Source organism: Lycorma delicatula, chromosome 3 (genome assembly GCF_047948215.1).
Source record: "Lycorma delicatula isolate Av1 chromosome 3, ASM4794821v1, whole genome shotgun sequence".
Lineage (NCBI taxonomy): Eukaryota > Metazoa > Arthropoda > Insecta > Hemiptera > Fulgoridae > Lycorma > Lycorma delicatula.
Genome location: NC_134457.1, coordinates 26,969,610 through 26,996,937, shown reverse-complemented (window position 1 = coordinate 26,996,937; position 27,328 = coordinate 26,969,610). Strand labels below are relative to the sequence as shown.

Here is a 27,328-nt window from a genome sequence, read left to right as displayed (position 1 = left end):
TAAGTCACAATTTTTAATTTTGTTATAAGTTGAATAATTTTATGTTTTGATTTTCTATTTCTAAGATTATAAATAAGATTCTACATTTTCTCTTAATATTGATATAGATTTTGTTTAATTTAGTATATTAATGAATAACACATTCTAATTCTAATAAAAGGATTAAAATGATATTTCTTATTGATGATTTACACTAATTAGCTTCTGACCATCCACAGGTAAAATTGTAAGTAGCAGACTATTGCTCTATGTATCTTAATGCTACTTGTAGCTTTTATTGTAACTGTATTACAGAGAAAATTAATAATAAATAATACTTCAGCAAATTAATTATTTGAACACTTAATTAGAAATAGAATATAAATATCATTTGAAAGAAGGAATTAACTATTCAAAAGACTGCTTGGTACATCACATATGTCTGGTCTCCAGGAATTATTAGCTTCAGCCTTTATCCAGCTTGGAACCTAAGAAATTAAGACAAAACAAGCATTTAATAAATAAATGAGAAAAAATTACATCAAAGGGCTTAAAATAACACAAAGTAAGTACTGGAAGCTGACAATTTTACATTACAAAAAACACAATGGAAATGATGCTTTTGACATCTTAGTTCTACCATGGTTCATTCACTGAAATTCAATTACTAATTTTTTTTCAATCAATCATTTGGTCTGTTCCAGTTTCTGTTTATATTTTGATTAAAAAAAAATTATACTTTATTTATTATTGGACAAAAGGAAAGTAATTTTCAATTTTTACCCTTTTTAAATAATTTTTTTCCAGCTTTTCTTTGTTTTATTCAACTTATCTTATATGATTTTGTTCAGAATTAAATTCTCTTCAAGCTTTGTTTAAAATTTGTACATGTTTATTACCCGCTTAAGAAAAATTATTTTATGACAAAAAAAACACGGTTTTTACCCCAGATTTCTCAAACACTACTGCAGATACGGTTCTAGAACCTATTTTATTCGATTTCTAAAATCAAAAACCATAAGAAATCGCTAATTCTGCTCCTTAATTAATGCTCTAAAAATTTCAGTACAATCTCATTTCACTGGGGTAGATGAAATCCGAGCGTAATCTTCCACTAACTTGCAAACGAAGCATTTTAGGACATATGTTTAAATGAGGTTTCTTCATTGTTTTCACAAGTAGGATAGCTTATAAAAGTCCTGGGAGAACTTCATGATACAATCTGTATATACCTGGGTGTTTCATTTTAATCCCCACAAATGATTTCTTCAAAAACTATGCACAATAAAACAAAATGATCTAATCAAAAGTTACTCAGACTGGAGGGGGAGGCACTTCATGGTGATCTTGACTGTTATTTAATGTTAACATAAATTTTTTTAAATGGGATGACCTACTTTTGGCCCCACCAATGAAAAGATCAGAAATTTTACATTGGAATATCTGGTCACACATATGATCTTAAAACTTTTTTGAAGGTCATACTGCTAACTATGAGAAGTAGTGGTATATAGGTGCTGGATTCTCTTCACAGATATTTACAGTCACTGCTTTCTAAGTTGTGAGAAGACGACAGTTAACTGGTACTGTCTTTGAAATTCAGCAAATTGTTTAATCGGATACCGTATGTGATTAATTCCTAAACCATGAATTTCAAAAAGCTGGAAGAAATAAAACATAATCTTAAAATGTCATGACTAAATTCAAGGCTATGTTGACGTGACGTTTGTCGCTCTTTCCATTGGCGCTATCAAAAAACCTTGGCACGACCTGCAAAGGGGACCTCAAGATCATGATCAAGTTCACTGTCAGATATTCCCCTCCTATCCTCGTTAACTTCTGTAAAATCATTTTTATGATCTTTCCATAGTTTGTGAGACAAATGGCCTAGTATGAATATTACATTGTATGACCTTCAAAAAATGTTCCAAGATCATATGTGTGACCACATATTCCAATGTAAACTTTTCCAATCTTTTCATTTGTGGAGTCAAAAATAAGTCATTCCATTAAAAAAAAAATTGTGTTAACCTTGAAATAAATTGTGTTAACAGTGAAATCCAAGGTCACCATGAGGTGTCGCCCCTTCAGTCCAAGTAACTTTTGTTGAAGACATTTTTTTTTTTGTATTGTGCGTAGTTTATGAGAAAATCGCCTGGGGGATTAAAATGAAACACCTGATATACCGGATATTCAAAAAGGACTTCATAACATAAAAAGCATATAAAAATCTATTGAGATAACTTACAGATTTGGTTGATGTCTCATTTCATAGAAAAACACATCGTTTTTTTGAGTTTTAATGGATGAAAAACACTTCTGCATTATCATCATCTGAACACAATATATTTGTTGTAATAAACAAAGACAGCATACAGCCCTCGCATTGAGATAGGTGCAGAGCATTTCTGTTGTAAGCCTATGATTGAGATTACACAAAAGCCCAGTGGCAATCCCTTAATGCCTTCCTGCATTCTTCATTCCATCAAGGAACTTCTTGGTTTTCCAGATGTTAAAGGGATATATTCAGACATGGAGTCTGAACCACATGGAGTCTGGGACATGGAGTTAGATGAACCACCATTAGTTTTTCTAGCAGAAGTTACATTCTTGCCCAAGCTCAATGTTGTAATCGCAGCAGTGAGGGTCTTTATTTGTTCTGACAAAACTTGGACCAACTTGTAACTGCAGGGACAGTTCCTTTGTTATCTCTGAGGGTTCAATTCCAGCCAAGTCACGGTGGAAGATAATCCCCTTGCTGGAATTTAAGGTATTATGTGGTTCCACCACCACCTCTTCCTTCCCAATGAACTTAAGGACCACTAGTTTCCGACTCTATTTGTCATCAGTAACCTCAATCAACAGGGCGCCAGTCCTAAGTTATTTAATTGATTTTGCAGATCCACACGCTGCAACAATGCACTTGAATTAAGAAAGCTGAAACCTTTGTAAACTATTTACCTTCTTTCTTTTATTTCACTACAATAAAGGAAATTACTGATGTTTTAGGATTCATTACATTATTTCTCTTATCATCATCAGACACACCCTCAACTGATAACGTCGGTCGAAGACTCTTTAAGCTTCAGTGTTTGTTGGTTTTTTCAAGTGAAACACAACCATCGAGGAAGAATTTAATGGGATAGACATACAGTTCCCACAAGCACCAACTATATAACAGACCACCCCAGCAGAGCGCACACATACCTCCAGGAAGAAGAACGGATGTACAGTCTTTATTTGCTTAGGAATCAAAAACCATTCACCTTCGGGCTATCACAAATGTACTGCCAAGTTTCATGAGGGTTTTCGCTACCCCGTATTCAAGAGTTATGGGTGTTCACATTGCCACACTGGTGTAAAAAATTGACTCATCGTTACAAATTACACTGTCTAAAAATGTATTATTGTCTGCAATTCTATCCATCATTTCCACCGAAAACTGCAGCTGAGCAACTTTGTCGTCATCTGTAATGTGTTCAACCATGGTTAATTTGAATGGCTTCAAGTGCAATTGTTTACATATTACATGCCAAATAGCCATTTCTGAAATGCCAGTCATCTCACATGATGCATGTTCAGTTGATTTCTTCGGACCACGTGCAAAGCTTTCTCTGAGTTGTTCCACAGCATCAGAAATGTGTGATCATCCTAGTAATTTTATATGTTTAACAAAACAACCTGACTCAATGAAGGTTATGTACCAAGAATAAATTGTATGCCTACTAGAAGGCTTCCTACTTTACTCAATACGAAAATTATGTTGAATTGCAGTTAATGACTGCAAATCTTGAAACTAAAACACATACCAACCATGTTCTGCACCAGTAAATGTATCCATTTTTAACATCACGGCAGCCGAATTCAGTATTATGAACTACAAGAATCAAAACTTGATGTGTTTTGCTACGAAATGAGACCTAAAACTGATTCTAAAAATTATCTAAAGAAATGTTTATATGCTTTTAAAGTTGTGAAGTCCTTTTTGAATCACCAAGTAATGTAAATCACTTGCAATATCAAATATCAGATGTGCAAATATGGAAAGTTGGTGGATCACTTCATCATATTGGCTAAACAATTCTTTGTATTCGATACAGTCTGCCTTCCCAACCACCCATCCACATAGCTGTCTCTGAGACAAATCACCATCACCAATCAAGATAACAACCGGTCTGTGATCGTTTCCAAAAACATTTTTGGAAATGCACCAGTTAAGAAGTGGAAATAGGGATGCTTAACACGACAGATCGATGCACACAGATGTATCTGATGAAGATGATACAAATGTGCATGATCCATTGTTCAATAAGCAGAGAGATCTAAGTTCTGCCTCAGTCAATTAACTATCCTTCCCCGGGAAGAACATGACTATGAGCCCCACGAATGATAATGGGCATTGAAATCACCAATTATTATGCAGGGTATATTTTTTATCCCCTACTTAGCACCGGTGAAATCAAGCTCCGCCTTCCGGCGTGCCGAAAGGGATTTTTTCATAATTTGATTTTTTTCCTTTTCCTTCCGAACGCCATTTTGTGATTTTCAACAAAAAAAATTATTTCTCAGGAACGGGTAAACCTACTTTAATTAAATTTTTCAAATATAAAACTAGCGTCTTGTTCTACAAATTATTGTTAATAACAAAGTTATTGTATTCAAACCTAAAGAAAATCAGTTTTCAGAAAACCAATTTTTCAGTTTTACTTCGGATATCATGAAAATACTTCAGATAAAGTGATTGCAGATCTGTACATCCAAATTAAGAAACAGAATAAAAGTTATTTTTATTGTAATTATCTGTAATTTGTACACAAATAATTACAACAAAAAAAAATTATTTGTAATACAAATAATAATAATAATTTGTAATTATTTGTATACAAATAATTATTATAATAATTATTTATTGTAATAAATAATTCCTTTAAAACATATATTTTCCTGTCTAAATATTCCTTATTTATTTTTATCTTCCTAAGATGTTTTCCTGTTTTGATCAAAAGTTTTCATAATAGTTCAGTAGAATTTTTTTAAAAATAATTCTTGGAGTTCATTTTCAAATAAGTTGTAAAAAATTGTTTCTCTGACCACATAAAATTGTAAGTTACGGTCACTCTTGCAATATTAAGTAGAGAATAAAACAAAACACACTACAAAAACAAATAATGGTATCTTTCCTAATGTCTTTTTCATTCAATCAACTAAAAATGATGAAAACAAGAGTTTTTTATATTGTTGCATATCAGCTCGCCATGTATCCTAACAAAATAATCAATGTTACAATCAATACCTTCATCACACTGGTAACCATTAAGTAACTGACAGAGAATTAACATCATCTTCTCAGAGAAAACAATACAGACTTCAGATTCTTTATAACACTTTTAGCACCATAGATGTTTTATATGCAAGCTATCACATGTTGTTATAGCCATATGAAAGATTAGATTGTGTATTATATAGATATATGTAACAAAATATATATACATAAACAAAAACAAAAAATTAATTATTTTTTTCAAATTGTTGAGGTGAGATCTTGAGATTATATTCAAAAATATTAAAACAAAGCAGTCAACATTCAAGATCCTTGAGACAAAAGAAAAGTTAATAACATTTCTGAAAATTCATGGCTATTGTTTAGTCAAAAAAACCTTTTGATTAAACAAGCCTGTTTAATTTCTTGATAAGAGGATCAATATCAATATAGATTCTTAATAAAAAAATTCTAGAAAAATGATTATATCAGCCAATCAAAACATAAGACACAAAATCCTATCCTTTCATATTGTGCTTTTGTAACGTAATATTTGAAATCACACAGGTCATTGTACAGCTTAGGAGAAAAATGTTATCTGAAAAATGTTTAATCAGCCTCCTTAAAGTCCTCTACTTTGTACAGAATGATTACCACTAATTATCCATCTAAAACAATGGCTTACATGAGAGAGGTTTAAAAATGACAAACTGTAAAAACTGCATTAATGATTAAAATTACCAATAGAGGAAACTTAGAATTAATGTAACTTAGGTAGAATGAATAGAAAAAAAAAGAAAAACTTGTTGGAAGTCACAGGTATATATATAGCCATAAATATATATATGTGTGTTAATTTTATTTCCTGTGATCAAATTTTTTTATCTTCTTTAGTTCTATTTTTAATTTCTAAGTAAACAACAGTGAAAAGAATAAATACATTCCACATACATTTAAAAAAATGAATCATCCTCAGTACAATCCAGTGCTGTACATTTAAATATTAATGAAAATGTATAAACATAATTTTAATAATTATTAAAACATTAATATTACTATAATAAAAATTATGAAGATTATTACTTTTGTTCTAAATGTTTGATACTTACAGACTCAGAAGTATCTGTTAAAGAATTTTTAGAACAGGATGAATTGTTTTCATTATTTTGTTTACCCTCTACAAAAGTAAGTGTACTCAATTTTGGCAAAGGCACTGTAGTATCAACCAGTACTAAAAGACCAAGCCATAATGGACATAAGTCATACAATGTGACAATCTCACCTTTAGCGATTTGATTAGGTGACGCATATAAGCTGAAACATAGATTAAATTAATTAATTAGTTGCAGAATGTGTTATAAAAAAATAAAAAAGTAGTATGGAATTCAGATTTCATACTTTAATTAAGAGTTATCAGACAACTGCTCTATGGTATGACCATCAACTCAAGTTGTGGATTAAATTAATAAACTATCTTAATATGTTACATACTATTATAAGTACAGGAATAGATGAGCCTAAGCAAAATAATAAATTATCCTAATAAGAGGTAGTAGTCCCTCTACGGGTTGATATCCCTTTCTTTTCTTACGCTTTTTTTCCTCTTTCTTTTGATAGGTATCACAAGAATTATTTTAACAGTTTCCAATTAATATATTTTCAGCTGCTTCTTATTGAAGCTCTGTGGGCTGATGACTCTTACCTATGGGACTTTTCAGAGATTTTTTTTCTATCAGGGTAAGTTATTTGAGGTGAAGAGTATTTTAGAGGATTAAACAGTTTTTAATCAACTGCAATAAAATTTATCTGAAGGGGAAAGTTTAAAAACTAATTTAAATCAAGCCACTGGTAATATTTTCATATTGTTGAGTGTGGCACTGATGTTTGTTTGGATTAGATTTAAAGGATGATTGTGATATGTGATCTTTCAAAGAATGTGTGTAATTGAAACTGGATTTGTTCATTTATAGTTTTGATTTTATGTTTGTATACTTAGAGCCACTCAAGCGAGTCTAGTTCATGTCCTTTCATATTTATGCATAAGATTTCCAGGTTTCTGATGCTTGTACAACTGGTTTCAAAGAGGTGGTTTTGTAAAAATGAATTCAGTAGTCGAGCGAAGTGTTTTTGTGTTTTTTATATAGCTATTCCAACCAGTTTGTCCTATGTAGAGCTTACTACCATTAAGAGTAACCAATTTTATAAAAGGCAGATAAACTGAATTTTTTAAGTGATTTTTATTAGGTTATTTAGTTTTATTGATGGTGGTTCTATAATGAATGCATTTGGTATTAAGTCTTTGACTGAATTATAATACACTTCTCAGTGGCAAAGTATTATACTAAATAATAGAAGAAAAGTATTGCTGCGTGGTTTTTTTTTCAATACCCAGAAGCATAATAATTATTAAACAGTTCATAATACTCTAGCCAGAACTTCTTGCGAACTTCAACATGATAAATTTATCAATGGAGTATAATAAAAAAAAGGTATACATAGAAAAGCTGAAAAGCTTATAAATTGTAGAGAAAATAACTTCCCATTTTAATCATAGAATGCACTGAAACATCTCTTTGGCACTAATCCAACTTTGTACAACTGAAATGTTTTAGCAGCCTTATAAAAAAATAAAAGTAGCTCAACTGCGTGAATTTATGTTCATTTAACTTACGCAAGTATTTCCTCAGGTTCAGCAACAATATCTATCTTGAGATTAGTTGATGCTAATGAACTGGTAGAAGATGAATCAAATGCCTACAAAAAAAGAAAACTTTCAAAAATCAACAACATAAAAGAATTATTTATTAAAAACAAAAATGAATCTGAAATAATGAGAAAATTATATTTCATAATCATTTAATATATATTTTTATTGAGCTGCAATGGATTATAGTAATGGATAAAGCACTATCAATACACGATTTACTTCACTCAATACATGGATATACAGTGTTCCATACACCAATCTAATCATTATACTTTCAAAGTCTATTGCTTGTAAATGCTGATGTTTGAATAACATTTGAAATTCGAGTATCTCAGGACATACAGACCTGGAAAGAAAGGTAATTAAGAAAATATTAAATGTCAGTATCCAAAGCCATATTTTTTCATTTACTTAATTATGGACATTACTTAATATGGACAAAGCTATATTTATTTTCAATAAAACATGCGCGCGCACGCACACACACACACACACACACACAATGCCAGTAAAACTTTAGCACTGTGTTACATAACAATGACTGATCAATACTTTTCATATAACAATTGTTCAGAATGAAAAAGGCATTTTTTTTTTCACTTGTTCTAAATGTAATAAAACAAAATTAAAGACAATATACTCAGTTTACTGTAGTATTAAAATGTTCAAGTTATAATTATTTTCTTACTTTCTTTTTTTTAGTATTAGCATTTTTTAAAAATATTTATTTAAAAAACAATCTCAAAAACATAAATTATTTTGAAAATTAGAGCTGATAAGCTGGAATAATTATCAATAAACACTAAATTGTTAATTTGTTTAATTTATCAGTTACACTTAATAAAACCAATATATAGCAACAAAATTAATACACTGAAAGAAGATTAACGCTTACATTAAACAGTAAATAAGACCGAATGAGTATAACATCACACTGTAAAAAGTAAAAAACAAAAATTATTCATGAGAATAATATTAACTAAGTAAGTGATAGTACTAAACAATTAATTATTACTTACAGAAGAACATGATGGTGTGTATCTTGTACCCCAAAAATAGATAGCATTTTCTTCTGTACCAACAACCGTATAAGTTGGACCACATTTAGTTATCTAACGGACAATAAAGTATTAATAAATAATATGAAAAAGAGATAATATCCCAATCAAAACAACTGTCCAAAAGAGAGAATTGAGACAGATCTGGTCTACGACTGACCATAAGTTTCCCTAGCTCAATACAATCATTCAACCACACTTGATCCAGTTCTGAAGGAAAAGATGTGTCATCGATAACAACCAACTTCGAAAGTATCTAACCTGATCTGAGACCACACACTATCTGTATGGAAGGTAGAGCGAAGTTGATCCTGGCTTTTCAGCCAGGAACCTTCCTTCCCATGCCTGTACAGAATGATGAGGACCACCATACTTAAAGACCATACTCAAATCAGGTAAAGCAGTGGATTATTTGTGCGTTATAACATTGGTGGTGCCTAATACTTCAGCAATCGCATTGCATCTGACACCAAAATTATTTAATTATTCATTTTTAGTTCATTATATCATAAAATACACGATGGATTGTCTATATTCCAAATATGACGTCTGGTATAATTACACTTACTACTACTACAAATTCCAACTAATAATCATTAAGAAGAAACCATACTGGTAATCCTGTTAACTTCTGTTACGCATTCTGCAGTCAATTTATTGCTGTATAAGTACCATTGTACCACTTTATTCAAATCATTTTATACATATAATTATTCATATAAATAAGTGTGCTTCATTCAATATTCATACATATAGAATTAAGTCTGTTGGAAGTGTAAAATGATCTGTTTTTTAAAAGTAGTTTTTTGTTACAAACCTATGGTTTGGTAGAAATTTATCCATTTTATACATATAATTTTCTATAAATTGAAGCAAAAGTTTATATACTAGAAAATGGGTTAAGATAGAAATAAACCTTATTTTATAAATTCATACTGTTGTCTATCTACACAGATAATAGTCCACATTTTCAAAAAATTGAAAATGTTACCTAATTTGTTACCTAATTAACGCACTCCATACCGACTTCATATTTTAATAAATATCGAATATTAAAAGAAAAAGTGAAGACATCTAAACTAAGGTATCAAATATGTCGATTATGAATGCCAGATGACTAGGTAATGAAATTTCATAAAACGCTCATAAAATTTACGTAGCACTGAATAATTTATTTAGTTTTTCAAACCCTATAACTTTCTATGACTTTGTTGGAGGTTTTGTTCTGACTAAGCAGAAACATAAAACAGTATTCTTAAATTGGAAATCTTGGGGTAAGAATTTTATATGTCATGAAAAAAGATTCTTTCACTTTCTCTTGGTAATTGAAAATTCCCAAAACTATTAAAAGCTTTATAATGTAGAGAATTTATCTGAACCAAGAAAATATTTCCTTGTCCATTATTTCATCATAATAAGATTTTAAGGAAAAAATCAAAAAAGATACTAAGTATCTCAACTGCAAAAGGTAAATAGCTGATTTGCAAAACTTTATACCAAAACCACGATGATAATTTCTAAAATTGTAATTTGTCATAAACATTTTCAGTAAATATCGGGAAATGAATTTTATGGCTTATAATTCAGAAAAGTGGCATCATGCATAGCGGTAGCAGATTGTAAAAATAGGTTACATTTGACAATTTAATTGCAATCTCCAACTACATCATTTTGAACAGTATTTGATAAAATTCAATAATTTTGTGAAAGTATATATTAGATTATTATTTTTGAAATCTATCTTCCCACAAACTTAGTTTTTTGACACTGGGATAACATCAATCAGATGCTTAAAAGGTTTGGGGTAAAAATGTTACAAAATTGTAGAAATATATTTTAATATTTATATAAATAACAGACACATATGTTTAAAGATTTTAGCACACAGTAATCCAAGGTGTCAAGCCAATAACTTGTCCTATCATAAATTCTTCACCGCATTTTAAAGTGTTAAGTAGCCAGACAAATCATCTCGGTAAACAGATCAGAGTCAAAATTTTCACAATATTTCATATTTTGGCTAGGATTATCATAATTGATTTGAACATTATTTTCGGCCATTCCTAGCAATATCACTTTTGTAGTTGAAGCATTTCAGAGTATCTCCATTCTCAAAACTACTTTAAGCACACCAGTTTTAAAATGATCACTCCAGTTTTAAAAGTAAATGGCAGTGTAATGAATTAACTACAAATGTTAGGAAAGGCAAAAAATAGCCCTCAAATCAAAGATCACAGTCACTTGGTCCGAAGTCTGGGAGATAGGGGGCTGATTGAAAATCTCTTACTTGAACTGCCACCTAATATCTCAACATTTCTTTCTGGATTTCTACCTTAACTTCACACAAAACAGTATTGCTTTGCTTTATTACTTTAGACATTTATTGCTTTATTACTGTAGACATTATAAAATTGTTGACAGATCTTGACAGCAATGTGTTCCTTCCGTTTCCTAAAACAAATCATGCCAGAACTCTTACAGTTAGCATGAACAAAACTGATAGATTCTATATTTCATGCGCTGCTGCTTTATCAACTAAGTGGAATACATGACATTTATTCCAACATTTACATTTATTTGTACTTTACACTTATTCTAAGTAGAATAAATGAGAGAAAGACACATACTGCCAGGGGCAACTACAAATGTGTTGTGGTTTGGGTTACCAGATTATGTTTAACAAACCAATCAAAATTCAATTATGGAAGAGTAACCTACTTCTTAGTTGGTTTTTAAAATAGCTTAAACTTAATTGATTAATGAGAAAAAATCTTTACCTAAAGAACCATGACAAAAAGATTATAATCAAAAAGGAAAAAAATAATTATTTAAACAATTTAACATTAAAATTCTCAACTTCTAATAGTACAATAAAATTTGCTAAAATAAAATTAAAATGACACTTACAGTAACTATTTTATCAATCGTACTCTTGACAACAGCTGGAGTTACATTGTTATGTCCTAACTGATTTTCATTATTACTTCCCATAGTAATTACATAACCGGCATCAGTTAATACTGAAGAATGATTATTTGAAGAATAGATATATTTATTACATGCCACTTTGATAATGATTTTACTTCAATAAATTGTAAACTTTTTTCTACATTTGCATCTTTCTGGAAAAATAATTACAAAATACAAAATTATCTTGTCCTATATTGTCATAGAGTAGTACATTTAAAGTAAATAAGTAATAAATAAAACAAAACTTTTAAAATAACATTATCCGATTCTTGAAATTTTGACTTTCTAAATTAACACCAAATTAAGGGCTGAAATTTTTTTATTTTGCACCAAAAATTCAAAATTTAAATACGTAGTTTAAGTAATTCATTAAAGGTTTAACCCCAACAGACATACAAAAAGAGTTTGATTCCACTTTAAAGGATTCACCCCCATCATTCAACGGTATAAAAGCGGGCTGCTAAACTTACATGTGGTTGTACATTCATTCAAGATGATGAAAGAACACTTGGGATGCCCAAAAACCACAACAATAATAAATCATCACAAAATTCCACAATCTTTTATTAAATGAACTCCAACTAAGGGTTTGTGACCTTGTTGACATTACAATTTGATAGACCATGTCCACTACACTTAACACAATGTTCTGGGATTGACAAAGCTTTCTACTCAATGAATGCCACATTTGTTCAATTGACAAAAAATAAATTTTAATGAACGCTTTTCAAGAGGGGTTTAGACTTATTTAAACACAATTTTACTGAGTTTCTTCAATCTTTTACAACAGTAAATGAAACACAGATTTATCATTACACGCTACAAATCAAAGAGAGTCCAAACAGTGGGGTGATAGCAGTAGAAATTGCACCAAAGAAAGTAAAAATGATTCCATTGGCAGGAAAAGTCATGGGTATAGTTTTTTGGGATTCTCGTGATACAATGCTCATACACTACCTGAAAAAAGGGAGGATCACAATCCAAAATATTAGAGTTTATTAGTTAAGGATGCTGTTAAATAAGCATCCACATCTAGCCAAAGTGAAAGTGCTATTTCACCATAACACACCTGCACTTATATCTCACGTTATTGCTCCAAAACTCCATGGCCTATACTTTAAACTGCTTCCATGTTTGGCTCCCAGTGATTACTTCATCCCAAGTTTGAGTTAATCGCTCAGTTGACAAAGATTCATTTCAAATGATGAGGTCAAAGCTGCTTATTTTACAGAGCTGGACAAATCACATTATACTGAGAGGATTTCACCTTTCTTTTTCCTGTTTAGCCTCCGGTAACTACCGTTTAGATAATTATACTGAGACTATTATAAAGTTTAAAAGTCACTGGCTTAATGTATAAAAATCCAAAGAGAGTTCATTGAAAAAAAAAAAGTCTAAAAAATCTTGTTTTCTTTGTTAGGCCGAAAACTTGCCAAACGACCCTCATATAAGACTTCTGAATAACCACACATATTAGCCTTGCAAATATATGAGATAACCAACTACACGAATTTTATCACCTAACACAAAACAGATTCTACTTAAGTTGCCGGCCTCCATGGCATGAGTGATAGCGTCTCAGCCTTTCACCCGGAGGTCCTGGGTTCAAATCCCGGTCAAGCATGACATTTTTCACACACGCTACAAAACATTCTTCTCATTCTCTGCAGAATGAATTGCTTGAGTGCGGACCCAGAGATAAAACAAAAAAAAAAGATTCTACTTAAGCAAAAATTGCATCATACATTCTAGAAACTTCTATAGTATCACATTCTCATTCACAACCACAAAACAATAAATGTATAAATTCCTGTTACCATAAATATGAAACTTTGAAGAGTAGTTAGCGATAATCCCAATTTATTACTATTATTTTTTCCACAAGCATACACAGCTCCTTTAGTAGTAATTACTGCAGTACTATCAATACCACAAACAACGCATAACAATTCATCATTTTTTGGTAAATGTACAACAGTTGGAAGGCAACTAAAACAAAAATAAAATACAAAGTTTTAAAAATTAAAGAAAAAATAATAAAAACAAAAGTTACAAGTTAATTAATAATAAATAAATTACTGAAATACACCTAATGAATTTAAAAATTATATAATTCTATGAATCCTTCTTTTTTTTAATTTTACTTACAATAAAAATAATGTAATTCACCAGCACATGGACAATTTTAAACCACTGTAATCCTGCCTAGTCCTGGAATTTTTTAATTTCAATCTGGATAGAAATAAGAAACAATTACAAATCGATCAATAATAGGCCTGGTTTATAGGTTTATGATTACACCTGGAGGGTTATTTCTACACATTCAGGGTTTTGAGGTGGAATAAGAAATGGCCATAACTACATAGATTTTGACCAAGAACACCTTTCTAAAGTTACTTATGTTTTTTTCTAACAATTAATAGTAATAATAAACAAATCAAACCTATGAGCTTATGGCTGAACCGTTATATACACGTTATAATTTATTATTCATACATTTATTTTCATTATTGAGAAAATACAAAAATACACAATATTGAAAATAAAATTTAAAAAATGAAATTTAATAAGGGTCTTGCTACCTGAATATCTGTCTGCTGAATAATTCAAGATGTTTAACCACAGGAGTAGGTTCAAGTTCACAGATCAACATTATAATCATCATCTCCTAATGGCAAACTGATATTGACTCTTTTTTATTCAGAAGGTACTGGGATAGAATCCTGATCAAGCTCGATATTTTTCCACATAATAAAATTCATTTCTCATTTTTATTATCATTAATGATAAACTGGGTTCAGTATTTGTAGTTACTTTAAAAATAAATACAATACAAAGGGTAATTGAAAAGTTATTTAACCCAGTATCCAATTTACAAACCTGGTTGAATAATGTCAAAATAATTTCTGTATTAAAGGGAAAACTTGTCTATGAGTACAGCAAATTGCAGCAATGATAAAAAATGTAATCACTCATTGACTTCTAAGGCAATAATAACTGTCCAGCAAGTAAGTAGAAATGCCATTCACATAACCATACTGCAGCTGTATTACAACTGGACGCAAAATGTCAAGAATGTTTTTATCATTTGTCTCCTTGCAAAACTGACAAACAAATCCACTGTCTGTCACATAACATTAATATACAGAAGAAAGGAAGGGTTACAAACCGTATTTGTTCGAGGGCCTAAAGTATTTTCATTAATAAAGAAAAGAGATCAAGAATTGTTAATTCTCTAAGAAAGCCAGTTCACTTCAGAGATTTTCTGGTTAGTGTGGAGCTTTGTAGGAGAACTGTGAACCTCCATGTCTTCCATGAGTATCTACTTAATTTTGTAAAAATCAGCATTTCAAATTCAGTTTTGTAAGAGAATTATCAGTTCTATTTCTCCTCAACGCCAGTGATGTCCAAACATTGTCATGAACTTCATAACAATAATAGAACCTTTTAAATGATACTACTGGATTCAATAAGATGTAGCAACAGCCTACACAGCAAAGATATATTGCCCAAATTTTTTTTATATGAATTAATTTTTCACAGTTTGTGTTGCTATCAATTTTTAGAACTTTCTCCTCCACACTTTTATTTATAGAAGTTTCAATTTTATTTATGAACCGCGTAAGATTATTTTGTATTGTTTTATATCTAGAAAATATATTAAATTAAAAACCTTTTTAATCGGTCAAAATTGCTTTGTTTTAAGAAAGGGTAATGGAGTAATCTACCGATTCAGACGGGCGTATTTTTTTCTCTCTCCCTCGCTATCATTCAGGTCTCTCTTATTAAAGTTGCCTGAATCGATAGAATTCGAGCCCCTTTACAAACATACACGGGCATGTATTATTTTTATATGTCTTTGGCGTTAAATATGCCATTTTTAAACTTCGACTCCCTTTGGAGGGCCCACGTTATTTCAATCGAAATTTCCCGAAAGATGTCCTCCGCCAAATTTTCGATGGAGTACTCGAATAAGGTCTCAGAACCCGGAGGGCGAATCTATCTCCGTTACTTTTTAATCTTTACATGGAACTAGCAGTTAATGATGTTAAAGAACAATTTAGATTCGGAGTAACAGTACAAGGTGAAAAGATACAAGATGCTACGATTTGCTGATGATATAGTAATTCTAGCCGAGAGTAAAAAGGATTTAGAAGAAACAATGAACGGCTTAGGTGAAGTCCTACGCAAGAACTATCGCATGAAAATAAGCAAGAACAAAACAAAAGTAATGAAATGTAGTAGAAATAACAAAGTGGACCACTGAATGTGAAAATAGGAGGAGAAAAGATTATGGAGGTAGAAGAATTTTGTTATTTGGGAAGTAGAATTACTAAAGATGGACGAAGCAGGAGTGATATAAAATGCCGAATAGCACAAGCGAAACGAGCCTTCAGTAAGAAATATAATTTGTTTACATCAAAAATTAATTTAAATGTCAGGAAAAGATTTTTGAAAGTATATGTTTGGAGTGTCGCTTTATATGGAAGTGAAACTTGGACGATCGGAGTATCTGAGAAGAAAAGGTTAGAAGCTTTTGAAATGCGGTGCTATAGGAGAATGTTAAAAATCAGACGGGTGGATAAAGTGACAAATGAAGAGGTATTGCGGCAAATAGATGAAGAAAGAAGCATTTGGAAAAATATAGTTAAAAGAAGAGACAGACTTATAGGCCATATACTAAGGCATCCTGGAATAGTCGCTTTAATATTGGAAGGACAGGTAGAAGGAAAAAATTGTGTAGGCAGGCCACGTTTGGAATATGTAAAACAAATTGTTAGGGATATAGGATGTAGAGGGTATACTAAAATGAAACAATTAGCAATAGATAGGGAATCTTGGAGAGCTGCATCAAACCAATCAAATCACAAGACAAAAAGAAAGAACAATTGTTTCCATTCAGATTTGTTAATTTATTTTTTAAAAATTTTGATTAAAAAAAATTCCTATTTTATTAAATGCTGTGTTCGACCGAATATAGGTAGAGGTTTCCCCTTCATTTTTTTCCTTTAAAATGGAAACTGACTTAACGTAGGATTGGACAGGGCTTTAAGTTGTTTCGTAGAGTATTTATGTTTCTATATTCTTGATGGCAGACTTATTACAGATTTTGTCTTCAGTTATGCGACTAGTTTGATGCAGCTTTCCAAGAATCCATATCTAGTGCCACTCGTTTCATTTCGGTATACCCCCTACGACCGACATCCCTAACAATTTGTTCTACAAATTCCAAACGTGGCCTGCCTACACAATTTTTTCTATCTACCTGTCCCTCCAATATTAAAGCGACTATTCCAGGATGCCTTAATATGTGGCCTATAGATCTGTCTCTTCTTTTAACTGTATTAATAATTGAAGAACATAAGAAAGAAACCGTAATAAAAAAGGGAGTCGGACAAGGACGCTCCTTATCTCAGTTACTTTTTAATCTTTACATGGAACTAGCAGTTAATGATGTTAAAAGATGAAAAGATAAAGATGCTAAAAATTAACACCGTAATTTTTTGAGTGTTTATTTAATAAATTCGGTAATTATTGCAATTATTTATTATTTAAATAATCAAAACACTCTTCTTAATTAGTCAAGGTTAGCGAGCATAGGTTGTCTGGTAAAATTATAATTATAAAATAAATAAATATAAATAACCATTTATTAAAATTAATAAAGACTGTTTTGAATCTATGTTAAACTATATCGGCCCATTTTCCACCGAAATCCGACTGACTACTTTGTTTTTAAATAAAGATGTAGCTGCGGTGGCGTTAATACATAAGTACCAAAATTGTATAAAAGTTAGTTATTTTTGTTTATCATATTAGTATATAATTTTTTTTGGAAAAAAGTCTGTGGAAAGTTCAAAAAATGCTTATCCGAGAAATATATATATATATATATATATATCACTTGTAGGGTTAAAGCAACATTAAAAAAAAATTACAATTTTTAATCTTTTCAAAATAATAATGTAAATCTAATTTACTTTACCAATTATAGTAATTTTTTACTAAATAAATTCAGAATGAAAATGATAATTATAAAAGAGCCAGTAAATGTTTTTAATTTCAAGCAAATGTAGTAGAAACAAAAGATTTATTTTTTACATCTTTATATAATTACCTAAATCTTACATTAACATTTAAATACTAAAACAGTGGTAATAAGCCTCACACATACGTATATGTGAGCATGCTTCCAAACTATTGAAAGAGGTAAATCAAAGAAAAGTGGAATTGAAATATATTCATAAGACTGGTAACAAAAATCATTAAGTGTAATCTGAATATTGAATTGGTAAATGGTGTTATAGAGGAATTTGAAGAGGAAGAAACGGGAGAAACAATACTGAGATCTGAATTTTAAGAGAGAATTAAAACATTTGAATGGCAGAAAGGCTCCTGGAATAGACAGAATATCTGCAGAATTACTGCGCAGTGCAGGTGAGGAAGCGATTGATAGATTATACAAACTGGTGTGTAATATTTATGAAAAAGGGGAATTTCCGTCAGACTTCAAAAAAAGTGTTATAGTCATGATACCAAAGAAAGCAGGGGCAGATAAATGTGAAGAATACAGAACAATTAGTTTAACTAGTCGTGCATCAAAAATCTTAACTATTATTCTAAACAGAAGAATTGAGAGGAGGAAAAAGTGTTAGAAGACCGAAGGGAGAAAAATATAGGGACAAAGGAAGCAATTTTAGGTCTCCGATTAATAGTAGAAGGAAGATTAAAGAAAAACAAACCTACATACTTGGCGTTTATAGACCAAGAAAAGGCATTCGATAACGTAGACTGAAATAAAATGTTCAGCATTTAAAAAAAATTAGGGTTCAAATAAAGAGATAGAAGAACAATTGCTAACATGCACAGGAACAGTAATAATTGAAGAACATAAGAAAGAAGCCGTAATAAGAAAGGGAGTCTGACAAGGATGTTCCCTATCTCCGTTACTTGTTAATCTTTACATGGAACTAGCAGTTAATGATGTTAAAGAACAATTTAAATTCGGAGTAACAGTACAAGGTGAAAAGATAAAGATGCTACGATTTGCTGATGATATAGTAATTCTAGCCGAGAGTAAAAACGATTTAGAAGTAACAATGAATGGCATAGATAATGTCCTACAAAAGAAAATAAACAAGAACAAAACGAAAGTAATGAAATGTAGTAGAAATAACAAAGAGAATAAAAGATTATGGAGGTAGAAAAATTTTGTTATTTTGTAAGTAGAATTACTAAAGATGGACGAGGAAGGAGCGATATAAAATGCCAAATAGCACAGGCGAATGAGCCTTCAGTCAGAAATATAATTTGTTTGCATCAAAAATTAATTTAAATGTGAGGAAAAGATCTTTGAAAAGTATAGCTGGATTGTTGAAAACACAATTTCAAATTTTTTTGTAAAAACTGTTAGAAATAATATTTATTCCTAACCGTGAACTTTGGAATTTTAAATTACTTCTAAAGCACAATTTTTTACAATTACTATTCTAAAAGTAAAAAATTAAAAGATCTACCTTTTAATTTTATCCAAAATGTAGTCTTATTAATGCCTATAACATTTTTTTAAAACCTAAATACCCAAAGTTTGGTTCACCGTAATATATTTAATTCTTTATACATTCATTAATGCAGCAGAGATAGAGCTACAAACTAGAAAGTAAAAAGACACAGTTCATCTTAACATTATTATAAAAACAACAGTAATTAAAACAAATCACAATGTTGAAGCAAAAAAAAACACATTTTTTTAGGTTATAAATATTGGAAGAAATGAAATAATATATAAAAGGGCGTTGTATATGCACAATTAGGAGGTAAAGAAAATGTGAAAATATGGATGACATAAAAAGTAAAACAAGATGTTAGAGTACTAAATGATCTGTAAGAAAAGAATGCTACAATTTTTTTTTTATAATAGTAATAGTGAAAAATTAAGTATTTGTCAAAAATTTTTCAGTATATTAGATTTAGGAGAAGATTCATTTAAAAGATAGGTTAAGGTCTCAAGTTACAAAGAAAATACTAGGATAAAGAAGATATCCAACTAATATTTCTCATAATAAAAATTATTTGTCAGTGTGAAGTTTATAATACACAAAACATATTTAAAATTTGAGAAGCAATTTTAGGCCTCAGATTAATAGTAGAAGGAAGATTAAAGAAAAAAAAAACCAACATTTATAGACCTAGAAAAGGCATTCCATAACATAAGACTGGAATAAAATGTTCAGCATTTTAAAAAAATTAAGGTTTAAATACAGAGATAGAAGAACGATTGCTAACATTTACAGTAATAATTGAAGAACATAAGAAAGAAACTGTAATAAAAAAGGGAGTCCGACAAGGATGTTCCTTATCCCAGTTACTTTTTAATCTTTACATGGACCTAGCAGTTAATGATGTTAAAGAACAATTTAGATTCGGAGTAACAGTACAAGGTGAAAAGATAAAGATGCTACGATTTGCTGATGATATAGTAATTCTAGCCGAGAGGAAAAAGGATTTAGAAGAAATAATGAACGGCACGGATGAAGTCGTACACAAGAACTACCGCGTGAAAATAAATGAGAACAAAACAAAAGTAATGAAATGTAGTAGAAATAACAAAGATGGACCACTGAATGTTTTAAAATAGAAAGAGAAAAGACTATGGAGGTAGAAGAATGTCAGCGAGCGTACACAAAAAATATTTTTTTTCCTTAATTCTCGCCTAAAAATTGTTATTTTTAACAAAAAAAAAAAAATGTGTGCTTCACACCGCACGGCCGAAGTGAAAACTTGTATAGGATCGCAATCGTTTCGAATTAATATATATATTACAAGTAGCGTATAACGATTACATTCAATAGCCGCTTTAACTTTTCACCCCTAGAACCAATTTGAACGTGTTTTTTTCACGATTATCCCGTTTGTAGTAAAATTTTCCCGGACAAAGACTGGATTTGCTGCAAAATAATTTTTAATTTTTTATAGTTGTGATAGCTAGCTATTGACAGCTGATGTTATTTTATTTATATTATACATAAGAAACGAGATCGCTCGGACATATCTTTTGTTAAATAAAAAAAAAAAGGGCGTACCTCGAAAACGGCGCGTCGTAGAACATTTTTAACGCCATTTTAAAATTCTTAACCCGAAAGGAACTTTGCCATCGCCCGGATCGATCGGTCCTAACCCACGCGTCTAGCGGCTACCGTTCTCGAAATACTAGCGCGAGCGAAATTCGCCCCCGCAGAATTGCAGGACCAAAATATTTCATATAATGTAATTTTTTAACGGTAAACAGCAATCTTTACAGACAATATTTTCAAGGTTAGTGATATTTTTAACGCGTATAAATAAGGAATTTAAAATCTTCACTTACACTGACTTAAAGAATTATTTTTTTTATTATTATGAGCGATAGAGGGAGAATTATTTTGAATCGCCGGCACTTTTTTCTCCCACCTGGCAACCTTTATACTACATATTACACATCAAATGGAAAATGACCTCGGAAGCCGAGTCGAATCGGAACGGCATATTTTTTTCACGTATCGATAGGACTAACGGTTGCCGAGTTATTGGCGGTGAAAAATCGGCAAAAAAGCTCCCTTAGCCTAGAAAAACGCCCTTACCGCGTCGAAGCGATTTTTCCAAAATCGTTGTCGTCACAGTTAAAAAGTCGAAAAAAACCCAAAAAATACTAGATTTTCTGCTGAATTTTTTGACGGCAAGCACGTTTTTGTCGCGCGACGAGGGTCCGGGCAGTTAAGTTTTGAAAAACGGCCTTAAGGACTTGATTTATAAAAAAATCGTAAACGAACGAACCGAGCGTCAGAGTAAGAAAAGGAAGCTACGCAGTAGGTAAAGTCGGCTCGGAAATCCGATTTTTCAACTATAAATGGATTATCTCTAACCGTTATCGGTATAGAATAGTGCCGTTAATTGAACCGAAACCGATAGTAGAGTTGAAAATACGGTAGACTGTTGAAAGCGATCGGTCGGCCGGTTTATCGGAAATTCAAGTACGAAATCCGATTTCACGTTGTCTCAGGCGAAATCCAAACTTACAGCGTTTCCGTATACCCGATATATGCATTATGACGGAGAAACCGTTCACGACTAAAAACGAGATTCGCCCAAGATAGGGTCAGGAATGATGAACTAAAAAAGAATTCTCAGCCGGCAAGACAAACAGGCTCGCTCTCTCTCTGTCTCTCGCTCTCTCAGAGAGAGAGAGAGAGAGAGATTGAGCAAGTGTGTGTGTATGTGGTGTGTGTACATTAAATAGTCAATTGTCAATGTCTCTCTCTCTATCTGTGTCTGTGCGTGCGCGTGTATGTGTTAATGTATATATATGTATATACATATAATGTGTATATATATATAGTGTACATATGTACTCTGTTGTCATATCACTCACTCTCTCACTCAATCTCTCTCTGTGTGTGTTTGTGTGCGCGCGTATTTCTATTGTAAATATGCTTACTGTAAACTTAGTAATCGGGATGTGTGCGTTGGTGTGAGGTTGATGGATGTTGCCGGGCTAGACGCACATTCTTACTCTGTTATTATTGGCGCGCAGGGGATAACGTGATGCGCACTGCTGCTCTGCGCACCTCGCTGCAGTCCGCTTAGCAACAACCGCCTCTCCTTGTAATCTCCAGCTGTTCCATTGAAACGGCTTTTCTATAATTACCACCCTTTTCTGTTAATGTAATAAGATTAAATAATATTTAAATTAAATCATAATTCCCTATACGTAATCTACAGTATCTTATTATAATAAATAAATAAAAATATACATATAATCCTCATTCATCCTCTGAAGTATTATCTGAACGGTAATTACCGGAGGCTAAAACACGAAAAAGAAAGTATACATAATAACATATGTTTTGCATCAAAAATTACCGTTTATTATATATATATATATATATACTAGGACATCATTAGTCGTAATAAAATATATATGTAAAAATAATAAATAAATAAAAAATAGCATTATTTTATGTGAAATTGCAAAACCGGCAAGGAGTTAAGTGTAATCTAAGATACTGAAGAGCGAATCTGTTATCATCGGCTTAATTTTTATCGAATTTCCTATTCTGATTAGAAAGGTACTGAAGGAATTTGTGAGGGCGGTGTATAGTAACGCTTTACCGGACTATGACGGATGATAATTAAAGAAAAAAAATTTAATTCACACACACAGTTTAAGATGGTCGAAGTATACTAAGAAAATTTCATTTTTCTCCTGCGCAACTTATATACAACATTTTTCACGAATTGCACTACGTAGGCCCTGTAGCCGAATGGTCTAAGGCGTCAGTCAACCCGCCTCACTGTAACACTTAGACATTCATCCAAACAGATGGATGTCCAAGTGAATCCAAGACAATGCTCTTGTTGAATCTGAATACAAATGAATTTCATCAATATGTATATTCAGAGCATTTATTAACTTCACTAATAAACATGAGAGTAGTAAACAAACCGACAATTCAAGCCTAGGTAGCATTATTTGCTTTAAAGCAAATTACATGAAATTGTCTGCTTAGCTATTAAAGTTTGAATGTAGATACAACAGCCATAACCCTTTATGGAGGCGTCTGAAAATCCATGTATTTGAGTTGAGTTAACCTCATCGCCATTGTTGAATTTAACTGGACTTATCATCTTAATTAATTCAATTAAATGCAACTGATCGTATAATTTATACCATCGAGATAACAACGTTGTGGGTAATCTATCGTCGTGATTCTAATCTAACGGGTCAAATACAACTGCAATAATAGAAAGAATAATTCTTTTAGTATCAATAGATTGACTAATTTGAAATGATAATGTGTCTATAGTATTGTTCCATAAAATGCCTAAGGCACATTAACTGATGTCGGTGAGCTAAAGGAATAGAACAATTATGCTCAGGAGTAGCAATATTATGATTATTAAAGAATCATCTATGAAATGGTAATCCACAACATTGGAGTAGATTAAAAACATCAACCTTTAGTTGGATAGCTTCATCTAGATGGTCAGAGCCTGAAATAAAATATTTCTAATAGCATTGCATGTTAATGGGAAATCTCTTTGGTTTTCATTTGATATTTGAATTAGGCATCTAGTGGCAGTTCCATATGTTATAATTTTAAGTGCAAAATGTTTTGATCTGGAGATTCACACCACAAAATGTGTTGTAAATTAGTGTCATAAGGTTTAACTAGTATTTGACAACACATTTTCGCTATGTCTGATGTAATGAGTTATAAATTCTAAACTTAATATTATTGAGAATAAAACCTGTTGGACAACAGGCCCAACTAATAGTGTATCATTAAGAGATAAACCATTAAAGGTTTCAGCTGAGCCATCAAAGACAAGTCGCATTTTAGCAGCTAGACTTGTGGGCTTAAATATTGAGTGGTAGGTAAATAATGTACATCTGAAGCATTAGTTAATAAATCGTCAGAATTAAGTAATAGTATATGACCCTAATCTTAAGTATTCTAAGAAATATTTTTACGATTAGAATTGTTGCATAATCTCTGTTCCAGATATAAGAACCTACTTTTGGTGTTAATGAAAGAATCACCAAGCCGGAGTTTATCGGATTTACGTGGTAATGAAACAATAAATTTGCCTTGCTTGTTTCTAGCGGTATTAAGTTTGAAGTGTGTTTCGCATGTAAGAAGTTTCATTAAGTGAAACATCAGAATCAGTTTCACAAATTTTCCAAACCTTTTCAAGTATAGTTCAATGAAATAAGGTATTATCGCTTGTAAAAAGGAATGTAACAGTATTCTTATGTTTAATGTTAGATCTAGAATAGTAACTTGGATTATGTAGTTTATGAATGTTGTTAACGTTTGAAGTAGGATATTTGTGATGAAATTTAAATGCATTGTTGTATTTTTAAATTTCCATTTCCTAAACTGAATTCCCTAATCTGGCAGTACTATAATCTAGCCGTGTTAGAAATTAAATTACGATGAATTCAAATATGTAAACTAGAAGTTGCATTCCTTCAAGCCAGTTGACAAACGAAGAAATGTCATTAATGAATTTAGATGGAAGATCTGATTCTATTTTCAAAAAGTTTTATCAATAAATCTAATGTGATTTTATAATTTTCATCAATTATTGGAAGATTTTGAATAATCGCTAAGATTTTGTCTTTTACTGACAAATGTAAATAATGTAATTTTTGAATATTTGTTAAATCAATACATTAAAAAAGTGAGGCCATTCAAGAATGTCACCTTTAAACAATGGTAAATTGATAAGTTGCAATTGTAATTGTTTAATAACTGTGTCTACAGAATGTTCTTGATTATTTAATCTATGCTGACTATTTATCTGCGAATAATCCAATTCTTGTAATAGAGTCCTTAATTGATCTTCTTTTGACATAATTTTGTTCCTTGTCCTTAATGATTACAATTATTAATATGGTCAAAAAACATCACAAGTCAAACTAAATTACACAAATATTATATAGATATTGGTGTTAATGTAAATTACGAATCCAGTTTCAATGTAGTGAAGAAAACTCCAAAATAATATTTTTGTTCATTCATAATTTAATTATTATTGAAGATAACCAGTGGAAATTTAATTTTCCAAGCTACAATATATATATATTATGTGTAATATCAGTTATATGTGAACAATATTAGAACTGATATTTCACATAATTATTTAATTATCTGGCCTTATCCATTTTTTAGTCCTTCGGGCTAGATCATTTAATCAGAGCCCAATTTTATTTAGATCTTGTTTCACCTCGTGAATTTATCCAAAATTAAAGTTATTCAAGAGACTAAGCTAGAATATACTTTCACCGGCAACTATATGCAACTATATACAACAATATCTTCAACTGCCAGAGAAAATAAATTATGAAAAAGTATTTCAAGCGCACATCCGCGTGTACGGGACGGCAGCAACAGTTTAACCTTGGACACAGCTGCTGTTTGATAGAGAAGGTTAATAACCTCTCATAGCAACAGGATTGTAGACAGCATGTCGCCGAGCTCTTCCGTCGATTATTGCTGTATGATTTACAAAGTTATCTCGCACTAAATTAAAGTAATTTTTATAACCGGTTCTTTTTTTTATTAATTTATTTTACTCGAATTGACAACATCTATATGAGTAAGAGTTAAATAAAATTATAATGTGTGTGCGCGCGCGCGTCCTCCATTATTCTTTAATTACGCAATAGACTCAAAATTTAACGAAATATTTTTTGTACATCGCAGATCCATTCTTTTGATTTCATCGACCCAAAAATGTAAGGGAAAATTATTTTTTTTACAGAAAATTTACTGCATTAGAAACTGTCAGGTCAATTGAGGCGCTTAACTAACAGACAACAGATAATACGTTTTACAATGGCAACAGGATACAATTTTCCGGTTATTTTTTTAGTACTACCGTTCTGGTTGACAAAAAATGTACATTTAATTTTACTTTATCAGATTAAATGTATCACGTAACTGACTTATATTCGAAAGGTTCTTGATACGAATCCCGTTAATTTTTTACGTACGAAAATATTTATCTACCTCACTGTCATATTTAAAAAAAACAACAATAATTTTAATTTTGGGCATGAGCCTGTAGGGGTTAACAAAGAAATAAACATCGAACTTATATAATATAAAAATAGATAATAATTTTATAAGATGCAAAAAAAAAATGATATGCACCAGGCCCCATAATGTACTATTGGTGGAGACATTAATTTTGAAAGTTTAAATAATTTTTTGTAAAAAGCCTTTAAATATGTTTTTTTTTTGTCTTCAGTCATTTGACTGGTTTGATGCAGCTCTCCAAGATTCCCTATCTAGTGCTAGTCGTTTCATTTCGGTATACCCCCTACATCCTACATCCCTAACAATTTGTTTTACATATGCCAAACGTGGCCTTCCTATACAATTTTTTCCTTCCACCTGTCCTTCCAATATTAAAGCGACTATTCCAGGATACCTTAGTATGTGGCCTTATAAGTCTGTCTCTTCTTTTAACTATATTTTTCCAAATGCTTCTTTCTTCATCTATTTGCCGCAATACCTCTTCATTTGTCACTTTATCCACCCGTCTGATTTTTAACATTCTCCTATAGCACCGCATTTCAAAAGCTTCTAATCTTTTCTTCTCAGATACTCCGATCGTCCAAGCTTCACTTCCGTATAAAGCGACGCTCCAAACATATACTTTCAAAAATCATTCCGAACATTTAAATTAATTTTTGATTTAAACAAATTATATTTCTGACTGAAGGCTCGTTTCGCTTGTGCTATTCGGCATATTATATAACTCCTGCTTCGTCCATCTTTAGTAATTCTACTTCCCAAATAACAA

The 27,328-nt window shown here is 31.2% G+C and overlaps 1 protein-coding gene across 5 annotated transcripts in view; it reads right to left on the bottom strand.

Moving 5' to 3' along the window:
- LOC142321477 (uncharacterized) overlaps window positions 1-27,328 on the bottom strand; it is a 53,216-nt gene continuing 25,888 nt past the window's right edge. For 2 of the 5 annotated variants that reach the window (XM_075359580.1, XM_075359581.1), the window contains 6 exons: window positions 13,792-13,963; window positions 11,912-12,126; window positions 8,966-9,058; window positions 7,911-7,993; window positions 6,349-6,553; window positions 1-467 (listed from right to left, as the gene is read on the bottom strand). In XM_075359580.1, the coding sequence (XP_075215695.1) occupies window positions 384-467; window positions 6,349-6,553; window positions 7,911-7,993; window positions 8,966-9,058; window positions 11,912-11,995 (549 nt within the window). In that variant the 5' untranslated portion in view covers window positions 11,996-12,126; window positions 13,792-13,963 and the 3' untranslated portion in view covers window positions 1-383. Of the gene's footprint in view, window positions 468-6,348; window positions 6,554-7,910; window positions 7,994-8,841; window positions 8,881-8,965; window positions 9,059-11,911; window positions 12,127-13,791; window positions 13,964-27,328 lie in introns of all 5 variants that reach the window. The other 3 variants (XM_075359582.1, XM_075359578.1, XM_075359579.1) reach the window with 3 other exon arrangements.